Source organism: Haplochromis burtoni, unplaced genomic scaffold, assembly GCF_018398535.1.
Source record: "Haplochromis burtoni strain Fernald_Lab_line unplaced genomic scaffold, NCSU_Asbu1 Contig_276, whole genome shotgun sequence".
Taxonomy (NCBI): Eukaryota; Metazoa; Chordata; class Actinopteri; order Cichliformes; family Cichlidae; genus Haplochromis; species Haplochromis burtoni.
Genome location: NW_024582637.1, coordinates 89,178 through 104,642, shown reverse-complemented (window position 1 = coordinate 104,642; position 15,465 = coordinate 89,178). Strand labels below are relative to the sequence as shown.

At 39.7% G+C, this 15,465-nt stretch overlaps 2 protein-coding genes across 6 annotated transcripts; one reads left to right on the top strand and one right to left on the bottom strand.

Annotated features, from left to right (window-relative positions):
* The first annotated feature begins 56 nt into the window (after positions 1-56).
* Positions 57-9,845, top strand: LOC102292216 (valosin containing protein). Its single transcript, XM_005940124.3, has 17 exons — positions 57-201; positions 1,988-2,099; positions 2,209-2,381; positions 2,464-2,606; positions 2,725-2,855; positions 2,954-3,085; positions 3,688-3,790; positions 3,988-4,121; positions 4,499-4,634; positions 5,625-5,737; positions 6,139-6,303; positions 6,554-6,676; positions 6,779-6,991; positions 7,140-7,448; positions 7,887-8,042; positions 8,155-8,309; positions 9,243-9,845. The coding sequence occupies exons 1-17, from the start codon at positions 185-187 to the stop codon at positions 9,346-9,348; spliced, it is 2,421 nt and encodes an 806-aa protein (XP_005940186.1). The 5' UTR covers positions 57-184; the 3' UTR covers positions 9,349-9,845.
* A 218-nt stretch (positions 9,846-10,063) lies between these two features.
* On the bottom strand, positions 10,064-15,356 carry akr1a1a (aldo-keto reductase family 1, member A1a (aldehyde reductase)). 5 transcript variants are annotated; one of them, XM_005940121.3, is made up of 8 exons: positions 13,633-15,356; positions 12,949-13,046; positions 12,731-12,850; positions 11,658-11,809; positions 11,354-11,546; positions 11,230-11,279; positions 10,989-11,138; positions 10,064-10,888 (listed from the first exon to the last, which is right to left on the bottom strand). In XM_005940121.3, the coding sequence occupies exons 2-8, from the start codon at positions 13,027-13,029 to the stop codon at positions 10,624-10,626; spliced, it is 1,011 nt and encodes a 336-aa protein (XP_005940183.1). In that variant the 5' UTR covers positions 13,030-13,046; positions 13,633-15,356; the 3' UTR covers positions 10,064-10,623. The 5 variants fall into 5 exon arrangements, with proteins under 5 accessions (XP_005940183.1, XP_005940184.1, XP_042083627.1 ...); XM_005940122.3 differs by lacking the exon at positions 13,633-15,356 and having other exon boundaries at positions 10,064-10,463; positions 10,717-10,888; positions 12,949-13,609; XM_042227693.1 differs by having other exon boundaries at positions 12,731-13,046.
* Between the last annotated feature and the right edge of the window lie 109 nt (positions 15,357-15,465).

The window sequence follows — 15,465 nt, the reverse complement described above, 5'->3', positions numbered from 1 at the left end:
GACAGACAACCGCTAGCCAATCAGAATGAAGGATGCATCCAGTTCATGGTATAAGTGTAAAGAAAGCACGGAAACCGCTGCTCTTTCGCGTGAAATCACAGAGAAGGTTGAGCAGAGAACCGGTTAAGCTTCTTAAACATTTAGCTAGAATTTATTTATTAATTGTAATCCAGGTTGGACGACCATGGCTTCGGGAGGGGAGTGAGTATAATTATCATAGTGTATTCAGACAATGTTTATTTCGAAAAAAAGACCAACCAACAAATCCCTTTTAATTACCTAATGTAAGTTAAAATACGTTAGTTTATTAAAGTTAGCTGGAATGCTAATACATTGCTAACAGGGTAGCTAATGGGGTCAGTCACTTCATCCTCCGCACTTTTGTCCGTTGGTTAACGTAACAGTGTAGTTCTCACAATTGTACAATTCCCTATGATTGTTGACATTTGTCTAACTGTTGTCATTCAGGCCGTTGTCGTTGACCGGTTAACGGTGCTGAGCGTTAGCCAGCTGTGTGACAAAGCGCAGTCATCGCTGTCGTGTTTGAATGCTAACATTAGCTTAGCAGCACTGGCAAGGCCACAGCCATCCACCATCACACATCATACCGACACAGTGGCCTACCCACCGGTGAATGGCCCGTTTTTAGATTGGTTATCAGATTTTCATTACAGCGAATATAAATGAGCTCAGTAAATGGCATAAACCCATGTTACCTGTTAAAGGCTTTAGTAAAGAAAACGCTAGGCAGCTAAACGGCTATCTTTAAAGCTATAGCTGCACAGTACAAACAAGCTAGCAGGCTAACAGTGTTGGACACTCATTTCAAATGCCTCTCAGTTTAGTTGGATTCTATTTGCCGTTAGCTGAACAGTAATGAAATAATACATGTAAGCAATATGTACCCCACGATTACGTTGGTAGCTAACGTCTGAAAACTCACGCTACATTTGTAGCATGAGTGCTTAGGGAGGACCTAGCTAACAAAGTTTTTCTAATTCTTTTGCTGTGTCATCTGGGCTCGCTTACTCGCCAGTGTGTTAGCGCAAAAGCTACGGTTAGCGTGCTAACAACATGAAAGAGAAACCATATAAACTGTCCCGGACTTTTACAGAATCATATTGGTGATATTATACCCATATGTTTTATTTTAATATTTTGAATGTACGAATGATGGCGTGAATTATCCATATGTAGCACTGAATCACAATCGGCGAGTTGTGTAAACGACCTGTTTGCACTGAATACCTCAAAGTTGGTCATAAGTGCTTAATTACAAGAGTTAATGTAGAAACATGGGCATGGAATATAAAACGGGGGTTTCTGCCACATCCTGTAAATTACATTTATAATACTTATTTCTGTGGGTCATTATAAAAGTCTACAAACAATACACTGATGTACACAACTTAAGCATTTGCATTAACAACACAAGGTACCAAAATTTTATTGTACAAGAACTCCCATTTGAGTACTAGACATGCCAGTGTGGTTTTTACAGTGTTGCACAAGCAACTTTTGAAGGAGTTCACATTATTGACTCCATTATTAAAGTTTCTTTCAAAACAGGGTAGAAAAAAGTGCTTTGCATTTCCCCAAAGACAAAGCCAGAAACTGTTACAAGTTTCACAGTGTGCACAGTAATTTTTGAGCCAGTTTCGTCAACTTTATTAATGATGTTACTACACTTAAAATTGACTTGTTCTATGACATGGTAATGATAACATTTGACTGTTTTTATTTACTAGTTTTCCTTTTCTATTTATTGTAATGTATATAATATGCGTGGGCTTGAAAAAAAAATTGCCAGCCAGAGCGTCGTTAACATTTCAATTGATTATCTCAGAAAAAAATCAAGATTTTGAGATGGTAACCTCAAATTTTGACTTGGTCAGCACTTTTTTTCCTTCAGTGGTGGAAACTACACATGAGACCTTAAAGGTACTGAAATATTGTGTTTGACCTTTTTATTTTGCGTTCCTCATAGATCCAAAAATGATGATCTTGCAACTGCAATTCTGAAACAGAAGAACAGACCCAACAGACTGATTGTTGATGAATCCATCAATGAAGACAACAGCGTGGTCTCCCTCTCTCAGGTAAATAGTTGGAATGGTTTATGGCTTTATTAACAAGTTCAAGACTTTGATTTGTCATGAAAGGTAGTAACACTGATATTCACAAAATAATGGTTTAATGTGTTTAAAGACCAAAATGGATGAGCTGCAGCTCTTCCGTGGAGACACAGTGCTGATGAAAGGAAAGAAGAGGCGCGAGACTGTGTGTATTGTGCTGTCTGATGACACCTGTTCTGACGAAAAAGTTCGCATGAACAGGGTGGTCCGCAACAATCTGAGGGTCCGCCTGGGTGACGTCATCAGGTATGTAAAAGCACACAACTTTATAAAAAAAATTTAACAACTTTTGAAAAATTTGTCTTTTTAAGGCTATTATCTCCCTCAGCATTCAGCCATGTCCTGATGTGAAGTACGGAAAGAGGATTCATGTTCTTCCAATAGATGACACAGTAGAAGGAATTACTGGCAACCTGTTTGAGGTCTACCTGAAGCCATATTTCTTGGAGGCTTACAGGCCAATCCGCAAAGGTGAGTACCAGTTTCTTTTGTCAGACCAGAGGTTTTATTTGCATATTTTATCTCTTTCAGGGTACACCAGCTTACCACTCTATTGAAACTGTATGTTTTCAACTTTTACCTTGTCAAGGTGACATTTTCCTGGTCAGAGGAGGAATGCGTGCTGTGGAGTTCAAGGTGGTAGAGACTGACCCATCCCCTTACTGCATCGTTGCTCCTGATACTGTCATTCACTGTGAGGGAGAGCCAATTCGGAGAGAGGTAGGTAGCAGCAACTCTGTGTGGTTTAACTTGTACCGAAAAGAAATGGAAAAAATCAACTGCACAAAAATGTGAACAGCTTGTGTTTGAACATGCAGGATGAGGAAGAGTCCCTGAATGAAGTGGGCTACGATGACATTGGAGGAGTAAGGAAGCAGTTGGCTCAGATCAAAGAGATGGTGGAACTGCCACTCAGGCACCCAGCCCTGTTTAAGGCCATAGGAGTCAAGGTGAGACTGCTGGGGCTATTTCTTTCTTTAATTTTTTTTAATTAACTTAAAAAAAATGTAAATTGAAAATCCGGTTTAGCTTTCTTCTAGAATTGTAAAGTAAGGATTTTAACTGTATTTTTGAAAAGAATGAGGCCAATTTTCCCACTCAGCTAAACAATTTATACAGCCTAGCGATCCTAATCTGTTCCAGTAAAAGTATACCTGTGCAGGAATGACCTGTGGAAAATACCTACTGGTAATGACACGGACTTTTAGAGTATTTGTATCTGTGTGTATGTGTGTTGTTGTTGTTGTTGTTGTTGTTGTTGTTGTTGTTTTTTTTCTCTGTTTGTTTGTTTTATTTTTTGTTCTTTTTTTGGGCTGCTGTGCTATGCTTATCATATCTAGTATGCATTTCTAGTATTTCATCAAAGTATAGTAAGAGTGCTTTCTATATTTTGTTTGAGTTTCAGTTTGTTTCATGTAATGGTTGACGAGAGGTTCAAAGTTCAAAGAGATTCAGTCTGCCGCCTTTATATCAGTCATAAAATACTTTCAATTTAAGAAAAAAAAAATCTTGTCTTAAATTTGATTTCATTCCTCACCCCCCTTATTTACAGCCACCGCGTGGAATTCTGCTTTACGGACCCCCTGGAACTGGAAAAACTTTGATTGCCAGAGCTGTGGCCAATGAAACGGGAGCTTTCTTCTTTCTGATTAATGGTGTGAACGTTAATTTATTTCTTCTATACCTACGTAATCCTAGTTAGGACTGCTTGATGCTGGAGTGGATTTAGATCGGGTTTGGTGTTTTTGTTTTTTAATGTCTGTGATTGATTTAAATGAGTATTTATGAGAGTCCTATCAGTAGCTGATACTATGGGTGGGGTTGCTTTTCAAACTGTTTGCCCGTGTCTTAGGCCCTGAGATCATGAGTAAGCTGGCTGGAGAAAGTGAGAGTAACCTGAGAAAGGCCTTTGAGGAAGCTGAAAAGAATGCTCCTGCCATCATCTTTATCGATGAGCTTGATGCAATTGCTCCAAAGAGAGAAAAGGTAAGCAAGATCATGGAACTGAATAGGTGGCCACACACACACACACACACACACACACACACACACACACACACACACACACACACACACACACACACACACACACACACACACACAGTCAGTTTTATTATGTGACTCTTGTGAAATAAATGCAAAAGTTTATAGACCTTGGAAATGAAAACAAAATGTTTACCAATTATTTATGTATTTATTGAAGTTTATTTTTTACTGTGTTAAAAATCTAGCAGCTGCGACCTGAACCAAAACTCTGTCGTATTGATGACTACCTGATTAGGTACTCTAATTCAGTCAGCACTCTAATTTCTACATGGGATTTAAAATGTCCTGTGGGTTTTTTTTTTGGTTTTTTTTAATAGACTCATGGAGAGGTGGAGAGGCGCATTGTTTCTCAGCTTCTGACTCTTATGGATGGCCTGAAACAGAGAGCTCATGTCATTGTCATGGCTGCCACCAACAGACCCAACAGCATTGATCCGGCTCTCAGGAGATTTGGTAAACTGTATTTAAAGCATGTCTTTAATTTACTTTATGGGCCAAAACCTAAAGAAACATCCACTTTGTGTGTGTCTGTTTGTCATAAAATGTTAAGTCAGCAACACACCAGCAATTTAATTTATAACATCTCACCATTTCACTACAAATTTGTGTGAAGAGTAATTTTAAACAATATTTAGGCTTAAATTTAAGACTTTAATCATTTATTTATGTATTTATTTTTGCATAATATTCAGCAGTGTCAGAATATGTTCGTTACAGCTTCTCTTCAGGCAAATTAAAATATAATTTTTCAAGTTAAATCATTACTTGAACAGATTCGTGCACATGAAGTTGTTAGATTTTTAGATAACATGAAGAGTACTGTTTGAATGCCTCCTAAAACCTTGTCGTTGCAGTTTTAAAACTGCTGGTGTGTTGATTTTGTGGGGTCTGCAGTTTAATTGTGGGTCACTTTCTCACAACTCTGCACTTCAGTTTGTCAAAGCTGTCAGAAACATCCTAACAAAGGCTTTTCAAAGAGTTAGACATGGATGTTTTCTGAACATTCAAATATTAATGCTGTTAAATGGAATGATTTATGCTGGTCTTCATACTAAAATACTTCTGTAACATCAGCAGATAGTGTTGTACTTCTCTGTTAGCGAGGCGCTAAACATGGGGTGTAAATGTTTTATTATTATTATAATTTTTTTTAATAATGTTCAGTGAACTATGATGGGGGGGATGCATCAGCTGCAATATGTGCTCAACAGGAAGTTAAGATGGGTTGTTACTGTGAAAACACATCAGTCATGAATTCCCACACCATGTTTCCACATTCCTGAAACATGGTGTATGCACCAATGCAAAAAACAATTTTTCTTGTTTGTATTTAAATAAACAGCTAGTTTTACTTTTGAGTTTACTCTTGGACTTTAATAATCTTATTCATGTAACGGTTTCTCATTAAAACTAATACTTGGGTTTAATCTTTGTCACTTTCAGGGCGTTTTGACAGGGAAGTTGACATTGGTATCCCTGATGCTACTGGAAGGTTGGAGATTCTCCAGATTCACACCAAGAACATGAAGCTGGCTGATGATGTTGACTTGGAACAGGTTTGTACACATAACTCCTTTCTTGTAATTGGTGTGGTTTAAAGATACAACACACGGATTCCTTGAACGATGGGTATAGCCATATGGTTATTATTGCCTGAGACTAAGAAGTAAAATTGTACTACATGTTTTAAGTAATTATATGTAACTATTGTTAATCTGCTGTTATACTATCTAATGAAGAGCTACTTTCACATTACTCAGTTCCCAAGCTAACCTTAGTGACTGTACTTGGCCTGGCATTCAGTGTATTATAATTGTTCCTTGTGACACAGTCATCCATTATGAAGTAGCTGAGTTGCATAAAGCTACAGATGTAGGTCTTTGTCACATGTAAGGCACATTGCTTGGAAACCTAGGGAAAAATTCCTAAGTGTTGAGCTCTCTGTTTCCAATTTTAGGTAGCCAATGAGACTCACGGGCATGTGGGTGCAGATCTGGCAGCTCTGTGCTCTGAGGCTGCTCTGCAGGCCATTAGGAAGAAGATGGACCTGATTGACCTGGAGGATGAGACCATTGATGCTGAAGTCATGAACTCTCTTGCTGTCACCATGGATGACTTCAAGGTAAGCAATCTGATACTCCTTCGTTAACTGGGGTTACTGTTACATACAGGGTTGCTGTCATGGTAGGGACAGTACTATGTATCTGAGTCTGGAGTTGGATTGATGCAAATTTCATTAGGGACTATGCCAGGTTCTGTGTTCAAGAAAGTGCATGTCTGATGTCTTCAGCAGTTCCGGCCTAAGATGGTATTCACATAGCCAGTAGTTGCCTTTTGGCGTCAATACTAACACGATCAATTCTGTTATCCAGTGGGCTCTGAGCCAGAGCAACCCATCAGCCCTGAGAGAGACTGTTGTTGAGGTTCCCAACATTACCTGGGAGGATATTGGTGGTCTGGATGATGTCAAGAGGGAGCTGCAGGAGTTGGTGCAGGTATGAGCCTCATTTAGAAATGTCTGAAACAACTGATACATTGTAAACTGAAGGCTTAGTGTTGTCTCTAACTGTTTCCCCCCTTACTTGTACTTAATTTAGTACCCAGTGGAGCACCCAGACAAGTTCCTCAAGTTTGGCATGACCCCATCCAAGGGTGTGCTATTCTATGGTCCCCCTGGATGTGGTAAGACTCTGTTGGCTAAAGCCATTGCCAACGAGTGCCAGGCAAACTTCATATCTATCAAAGGACCTGAGCTGCTCACTATGTGGTTTGGAGAGTCTGAGGCTAATGTCAGAGAGATCTTCGACAAGGTGAGACTTTGTAGGATGTCTGTCGTTGCATTTGGATGTCAGAGAATTTGAATGTTGTTAAATCAGAGTTGTCACATTTAACAGTTTGGTGCTGGATAGGACAGATTTCTTTGTATATTTGATGTGTGTGCTCATCTTCTACATGTAGGCTCGTCAAGCAGCCCCATGCGTTCTCTTCTTTGATGAGCTGGACTCCATAGCCAAGGCCCGTGGTGGCAACGTGGGAGATGGCGGTGGAGCCGCAGACCGTGTCATCAACCAGATCCTGACTGAGATGGATGGAATGTCAAGCAAGAAAAACGTCTTTATCATTGGAGCCACAAACAGACCAGACATCATCGACCCTGCCATCCTGAGACCTGGCCGTCTGGATCAGCTCATCTACATCCCCCTGCCTGACGAGAAGAGCAGGGTCAGCATCCTGAAGGCCAACCTCCGCAAGAGTCCCATCAGCAAGGTGACAAAGCTGCTACTTACTCACACAACTGACATACCCACTTAACTCTTGTGTTGTTTTTGGGGTTTTTTTCTTGGTGTAGTTACTGTAGCATAAAGTAGCATACAAACAGTTGATGCTGAATTCCTGTAAAATGTTGTCATTTTGTTAAAAATTTAAAATTTGCTTCCAATTACTTCAGGATTGTTTATTAGAACAATGATAGATGTTAAGAAATGGTCTTACAAGCAATTTAGAACATTAATAGAAATGTCCCCTTTGAGGTTTCATCAGGAGTGGCATCTGGTGTAAAAACTGCCAAATGAAACCTCAGCAGAGATGCCCAATATGATGGCCCCCTTGTGACAAGGGGAGCAGCCAAAAGTAGCTAACAAAAAATGTGACTTACTAATTGTAACTGAATAGAAGTTAAAATTTGACATTGTCTCCGTTTGATAGGATGTGGACTTGGACTTCCTGGCTAAGATGACCAACGGCTTCTCTGGAGCTGATCTCACAGAGATCTGCCAGCGGGCGTGTAAACTGGCCATCAGGGAGAGCATTGAAAACGAGATCCGCAGAGAGAGGGAGAGGCAGACCAACCCATCAGCTATGGTCAGCACTTGTTTTATCTCCTTGTTCACTTTTTCATATCAGGATGAGCATCTTCAAACTATTGCAATGCTGCTGCCTCTGATCTCTCATGTATAAAATGTTGATTTCATAGGAGGTAGAAGAGGATGATCCTGTACCGGAGATCAGGAAGGACCACTTTGAAGAGGCAATGCGATTTGCTCGCCGCTCTGTCAGTGACAATGACATTCGCAAATACGAGATGTTCGCTCAGACACTGCAGCAGAGCCGTGGCTTTGGCAGCTTCAGGTACTTTCATTTCATACTAAATTTTGAAAGTCATGTAGTTTTAAGTTTTGCAGAAAAGAACCATTAATGTGGATGCTATTCCTTCTAAGTTCTCATTGATTGTACTGTAATTAGAGCTGGGCGATAGAACAATATGTATTGCGAAATAACTTTTTCTCGATAGAAAAATGAAACTAGAGGTTGTCGAAAGGAAAGGCCAGAGAAATTCCGTAGTGTGGAGGTATTTCAGCTATTTGAAGTCTGACCAAAAAACAGAGTAACACGCACTGTAAATTGCGCCAAAAGCATGTTTCCACAAAGTCTGGAAATACAACAAACCTTTTTTATCAACTGAAGCAGTGTCACCCACTAGAGCACGCTCAATCTCTGACTGAAAGCGCTAATTCGTCATCGAAAACAACCAGGGGAATCCCTGCGAAGCAGCAACAGTCAATTAAGTCGGCTTTCTCCAGCGTCTTACCATATGACAAAAAAGCTGAGAGACATAGCAACATAACGAATGCCACAGCTTACTGACTTGCTAAAGACATGCTTCCAATAAACACGGTCGAAAATGAAGGATTCAAGCAGCTAATTAAGGTAATGGATCCTTGTTACCAACTCCGTTGACATAAACATTTATCTCAGACAGCGCTTCCAAAGCAATATTATATAAGTTAGTCAATTTTGTCTCTTCTTCTGTAAAATAAACTTAGATTTATTTTTAGAATTAATATTTTGTTTCTAAGTGACAATTTAGTAGTCTTTTTTGTTTGTTCTATTTTGAAACTTAAATGCTTTAGTGGCTCATATCATGATATGAAAAAATCTTATATCGCCCAGCAGATTCTTTAATACACTCAAAAGCTGAAACCAGCTGTGTATTTAAAGGATGTCTGGAGAAGTTTCCTCTGAATGTAAGAATAAAGAATAAATAAAAATGTTTCCTTTCAGGTTTCCCTCCAGTGCTGCAGGCGGCAGTGGTCCAAGCCATGGCTCTGGTGGAACTGGCACCGGTCCAGTGTTCAATGAAGATAATGATGATGACCTGTATGGATAAACATACACTGCCCCACAGTGGTCAGTACTGGGATCACACCTGTACAAATCTCACCAGATTCCACATTTTTAGGACTTTGTGCTTCTTTCATGTGTTCCTTTTTTTTCTTTTGTATGGTTTGTTTTTTTCCCCCTCTTTTTTTCTTTTTTCTTTTTTTTCCCCCCTTGGAGAAAGCATGTAGCTGCTTGGTTTGCCCTGGCTTTGATGTGGGTGGGGTAAGGGGATGTTGGAATTGGAAGGTGGAAAAACTGACTGTGGATTTCTTTTTCCTGGGGTGGGGGGTGATGTTTGAGTGGCCTCATTCTCAGTATATCACAACCAACATGAATGACTATAGTGATGGAATTCTATGCTAGAAAGAAAAGAGAAAAAAAACACAAACATATTGCTAATGACTTCCTTTTTTTGTTTTGTTTTTTTAAATAAACAGTAGCATATAATGTATTACAAATTTGTCAAGGTTATGTTGTTGGAAAATAAAATCTCACGAAACAGAACTGTTGTCAGTTTCTATTAAGCTTTTTTAATTGCTTGTATATTAGGCATTACAAAATTAAGTTAAACAGATACTTGATTCATCAGAGTGAGGTTAAATCATCTGCATTTATGGTACCTGGTATTATTTGCCATTTATCTGCCTGTTTGACAGAGATGTAAATCTTGCAGAAAGACGGCATGTAACAAAGTTTTTGTTTGGTTCACCCCCCCCCCCTCCCCCCTACTTCTTCTACCAGACACTAAAACTCTTTACAGGGCAGTTTGTAGTTGATGAGATCTGTCTGTTCTCTGCTGCCAGCAGAGTGAAAGTATAAAGACGTGATCAGTAGTGCTGTCACTGGGCTAAGATACTGTTCAGTTTCTGTCCACACAGTGTCACTGTAACTGTGAGAGAAACACTGCTGCTTGGATTTTTTTTCTTTTTTTTTTCTTTTTTTTTCTTCCCCCATACTGAAAATGTAACGGGGGGTGAAAATTGATCAAAATTACTGAACTAAAATTGCTATGAAATTAGTCATAGTGACAACTCTTCTTAAAAAGTATACATTGACTTTGCTGGAGACTCAGTAAGCATCATGGAAGGGGAAATGAGGATGTTCAGCATCTCTCCACACTCTCTCTCTGTAGAAACAAATGCAAATTGTAGTTAATGGTTTATTTTAATAATTTGCCTATTAATGTACTACTATACCCAACTAACTCCAAACACTTCTGAGAAACTGTTTAAAATCCAAGACCTACTGAAATCACCAGCTGTGAGCCTTCTCCAGAGGGAGACTACAATAGTTCATGCTTTGGTATATAAACATCTAAATATTTAGGCTCTGGGGGAAGAAGCAGTTCAGAATTGTTTTTAGGTGCCAAGGAGACTTGGTGACTTACCTCGACTGTTGGAGCGATGAAACGCTTGTTGTGATTGAAGGATTCAATGCTCTTCGTGTCCTCTTCTGACAAGGAAAAGTCAAACACGTTCAAGTTCTGCTGGATTCTGGAAGGCGTCACGCTTTTGGGAATACACACAACACCCCTCTGAATGTGCCACCTGCAAATGAGTCATTGACTCATGTGATTAGTCAAATAAATGGAGGAAACTGTTAAAGGGATTATTGGTGATTGTATTACTTTGAGTTTTCCTGCCTTGCTGGAGTATAACCTGGGCCGGTGTCTTCTTGTATCTTTGGGCTATGGCTCCCAGTCGAGGATCTGCTAGCAGACTTGGTTCATTAGCGGAGGCCCAGGGTCTGTCTCCACTGCCCAGAGGACTGTAAGCTGTCACACAAACTCCCACTGAGCTGAGATGGAGGTGTGAAACCTGTTACTTTGACATATTAATCTCAGAAAGGATGACTGCCAGTTTGAATGTTAAACAATCATTAAACTGACCGACAGTGTGAGAGGAGATCTGCTTGAGACAAATATGGATGGCATTCAACCTGTAACACAGACACACAATTATTAGTTACAGTTTACTGACTTGTTTGAACAGAGCTGAAAAATGTAGCTGCACCTGGTTTACTATAGGTTTGTGTCTGGCCATGCTGATGTCATCAGTCTGCCTGGCATTGAAGTTGGACAGACCTATAGCCTTGACTAGCCCTCTATCTACGAGGCTCTCCATGGCAGTCCAAGTATCCCTGTAGTGTGTGTCAGAGTAACAAATGCTTCCATCTTCCTTTCGAGGCATCAGTTCCTTCCCCCTCCTGAAACGCCCACACAGAATAGCTGCTTCAGGTAAAGTGACAATTCAATCTCTGCTCACTTACAGCCAGATGGAGATGCATTAACATTACTGAGTGTGTGTAGTCACTCACTGAAATGCAATGGGCCAGTGCATGAGGTAAAGTTCCAGGTAGGAGAGACCCAGATCTGCTAAACTGGTCCTGCATGCCTCTTCAACATCCTGGGGGTCGTGTTTGGTGTTCCACAGTTTGGAAGTCACAAACACTTCTTCACGCTGCAGAGCCTGGAGCGGAAAGTATGACACGGATACAAACCAATGACTGCTCTGAATACAGGGAAACACTTGAACAGGGCACATTACAGACAGTGACAAGTTTGAGCCTGATGGTAGTGAACTGCAGACTTGAACCTATGTTAAAACCAATCTTCATCTACATGTTTTGGCTTACAGACCAAATATTAACCACTTCTTCAAAACCATTTGCTGACACAGTGATTTGTATACACTCTTTGGACTCTTCTTTAAAGAAACATTATGTTATTTGGGTTTCTGAAATTTATTTGAAAAAAACAAACAAAAAACAACAAAAAACCCACGAGAGAAGTATAGATGAAAAAACATCTTGGCAGAGCTTCCTAACCTCAGAAATATAACTAAAACTGTCATACATCTCTAACCCTGCAGTGGCCCTCAGGTTTAATGAACAACAGCAACAATCAACAGAAAAACACTTCACAGGTAAGATAAGGAGCAGATATCTTGTTTGTTTATGTGACTAAACTGAAAATATTTATCCGTTTTTTAGCTGAATGTCAGTAGATTTATCAGTTAACACTGTAAAGCCTGAAACATGAAATAACTGCCAGGAAATTCTATTTAATTGTAAAAAAAATAATAAAAATAAATAAATAATAATAATAATAGTAATAAATTTGCTCACAGTAGCACTGCATGTGTCTGATAGGCTACCCTATTACATGGTCCAGCAGATAGCTCCTACAATTCTTAATATCATTCTAAAGCTCACTTTTAAAGCTCTGAGTCAAGAAAGCATGTGGATTGCTTTGAAAAGTTCGGCTAAATATTTGTAGTTTTTACTTTTGTATGTATTTTTATGGCATGTGTCCACACCAGCCTACTGATGTGGCTGACGTGAAGAGAATAAAGGCCCCTGGAGCTGATTAAAAGACCACCAAAGCTCACCTTTCCTGGACCCACCCAGAGAGCCAGAGCCTCTCCAACCTCCTTTTCATTCTCATAAGCAGCAGCACAATCAAAGTGCCTGTATCCACACTCTAAAGCTGTATGCACCGCCTGCTTCACCTGAGAACACGCAGAGACAGACGTAAGCTTTAAAATTCCACCATGTCCAAAAACATTTGTTGGACCTGCTAACTCTGTGTGAGTGTTTATGTCCCTGCCTGTCCCGAGGTACTTTTCCATGTGCCGAGTCCAATCACGGGCATCCTCTGCCGTGTCGAGAGAGTCACAAAGGTGTTCATGCTCCAACTCTGAGAACCTGGCGGAGAAAAGACAAAGAGGAGTGTGTGAGGTCTTCACTCGCGAGCTTATATGAGGCTTAGTTGTCTGGTCATCATGACCAAGTCCTAACACTGAGTTACTGATTAAAACACATATGAGTTCATTAACTCTGCACTACAGCTGGGGTCATGTGTATGAATCATATACTCTACATATGCAAATTCCTATAACAAGCAATCGTCTTGCTTGCTGACCCACTTTTCTGTTATTAGCTGTTCTTTTGCCATTTGAGCTTAAAACTGTGTTTCGGTGAAAATATAAACTCTTTGTGAACTCAGCCCTGTTGCAAGAAATGGCTGATGCGGCTAGATGCCATTCGTCACAGTGCAGAGTTACTGGAGCACATCTCAGGCAGCCTTTCCATGGTTCACTAATTGCCTGTTTTATCCTCAACATGTGGGGCGCGCACACAGACTTTGCTCATCAGGCACTGCAGTTGTTTCACGTGATCTCCCAGCACAGATCACCTTCCCTTTGCTCTGCCCAGGGTGCAGGAGAAAACATTTAAACCAGTAACCATCAAACACAACCAGCATTTGAATAAAAAGTCTTTCTTCTCGTACCTGGAATTGCTTCAGAAGATGAACCGGTGATTAGTCGAAGGTTGAGTCCATCAGAATTTTAGCACGCTGAGGTCAGTCTGTCTTCATATGTTTATCTGTAACTACGGCTGATGGAAAATGTCCAAATTCCACCATGCACACTGTTAAACATTCATGACCAGGGTCACAAGGCAGATTTATTTGTTTAGAGGTGCTGGTGGCTGCTCAATTTTTACTTCCATATTACCTTCAGAATTTGGAGTCTTATTCCAGTTTTGATCTTGCTAACCTTAAATGCCCAATCAAATCAATAATCTATCCATCAATCTATGTCTGAGAAGATGAATGCAGCAGGGAAGATGAAAAAATAGTTTTGATACAGAGATTTGTTTACATTCTTTTGACTATTTTCTCTAAAGAAATGTCGGATAATTTAGTCTTCAAACATGAAGTTAAACAAAACCATGACTGAAGATTACACGAACAAATCTTGATGGATCTTGTTAACCTTACAACTGTAATAAAAACTGTCAGATAAATGTATTACAGTGGCCTTCATGCGCAAAGCAAAAATACAAATACACAAAACCCAACAATTTTAACTTTACAAGCTAGGTAAGGACAGGCAGGTGTCACGGTGGTAAAGTGGTTAACAAGACAGTTACTGGTTCATGTTGGATGGCTGGGGCCTTTCTGTGTGGAGCTTGCATGTGCCTGCATGGTACTCCTGAGGGTCCGAATAACATTCATCAAACTTAAGTAACGATTCTAAATTGGTCATACCCGTGAATGTCTTTCTATGCTGTCCACTCTTGCCTCTGTACGCAACCACAGAAGATTTCAGATCAAACAGAACTCGAACAGTGTGACTGAAGTGCAAACTTTTAGCTTTAACTCAAAGCATTTTACAAAAGTATTGCATTAACTTTTTAGAAATTACAGCCATTTATAGTCTCCCATTTTCCAATACTTAAAAATTATCGTCTGACACGCAGTTTCATGGCCAGGTGAGATCTGTTTCTTTGTTATTTAATGATAAATGGTGCAGATAGAAGATATGGAGTTGGAATGGACTCCAAGTGATGAACTTGCTTGAGGTACCACAGGAGACAAATATGGTGCTCAAAGACAGAATTATGTGCATGGTTAAGAGAAACAACATCTAACAAAGTCAAGAACACTCTCTGGTAGGCCTATTCTTCAAACGTCTACATTTGATTAAGAAAATAAATACAGAAGGTCTACAACACAGTGAAAACTACTCGTATTTGGTTTTTCAGTCTTATGGTATCCTCCTTCATTTCCATCAATATATCCTTGGATCTCATATTACGGTTTATCCTGGAATAATGAGAAAACAGGCCTCAGTTGGACATGAAACTGGTTGTCAGCCAATGGCCATAATTGTTAAGCAGTGAATGGAGGTGTTTTGTAAAACCCCTTTAATGAAATCAGAGAATCTGCACTTCAAACATCTTTATGCCTGGTTTAAACTCCACTGTGGTGGTGTAAAAGAGGCAAAATTAACAGGTTAAGGTATGTTTGTTGTTGCTGTTGTGCGCTGAGAAGGGTTTTAATCTTATATAATGTTGCATGTTGGTCTTTTCTCCTCCCCCCTCCTTGAGGTTTTCTTCTTTCCCACTGTTGCCAAGTGCTTGCTCATAGGAGTTCTGAGATTATCAGTTTTTCTTAGAATGTAAAGCACTTTGAGGTGAATGTTATTAGGAACTGGTACTTGTTCTCAAGCAGCAATAAATGAAAATGAAGCAAAGTGCTAACTTCACACATTTGGTTTATTTGTTTTCATTTTGAAAAATTCATAGATATTGGCATATGCACAATAAGCAGTGTAAG

What these genes read in the sequence shown, in the direction of transcription:
- akr1a1a (XM_042227693.1), bottom strand. Translation starts at nt 12,970, where the DNA reads ATGGAAAAGTACCTCGGGACAGGCAGGGACATAAACACTCACACAGAG. An exon ending in TCTGGGTGGGTCCAGGAAAG is followed by an intron (nt 11,810 to 12,730) that starts GTGAGCTTTGGT and finishes TTTCCGCTCCAG; the next exon opens with GCTCTGCAGCGTGAAGAAGT. An exon ending in GATCTCCTCTCACACTGTCG is followed by an intron (nt 11,139 to 11,229) that starts GTCAGTTTAATG and finishes CCTCCATCTCAG; the next exon opens with CTCAGTGGGAGTTTGTGTGA.
- LOC102292216 (XM_005940124.3), top strand. An exon ending in GCGTGGTCTCCCTCTCTCAG is followed by an intron (nt 2,100 to 2,208) that starts GTAAATAGTTGG and finishes ATGTGTTTAAAG; the next exon opens with ACCAAAATGGATGAGCTGCA. An exon ending in TTACAGGCCAATCCGCAAAG is followed by an intron (nt 2,607 to 2,724) that starts GTGAGTACCAGT and finishes TACCTTGTCAAG; the next exon opens with GTGACATTTTCCTGGTCAGA.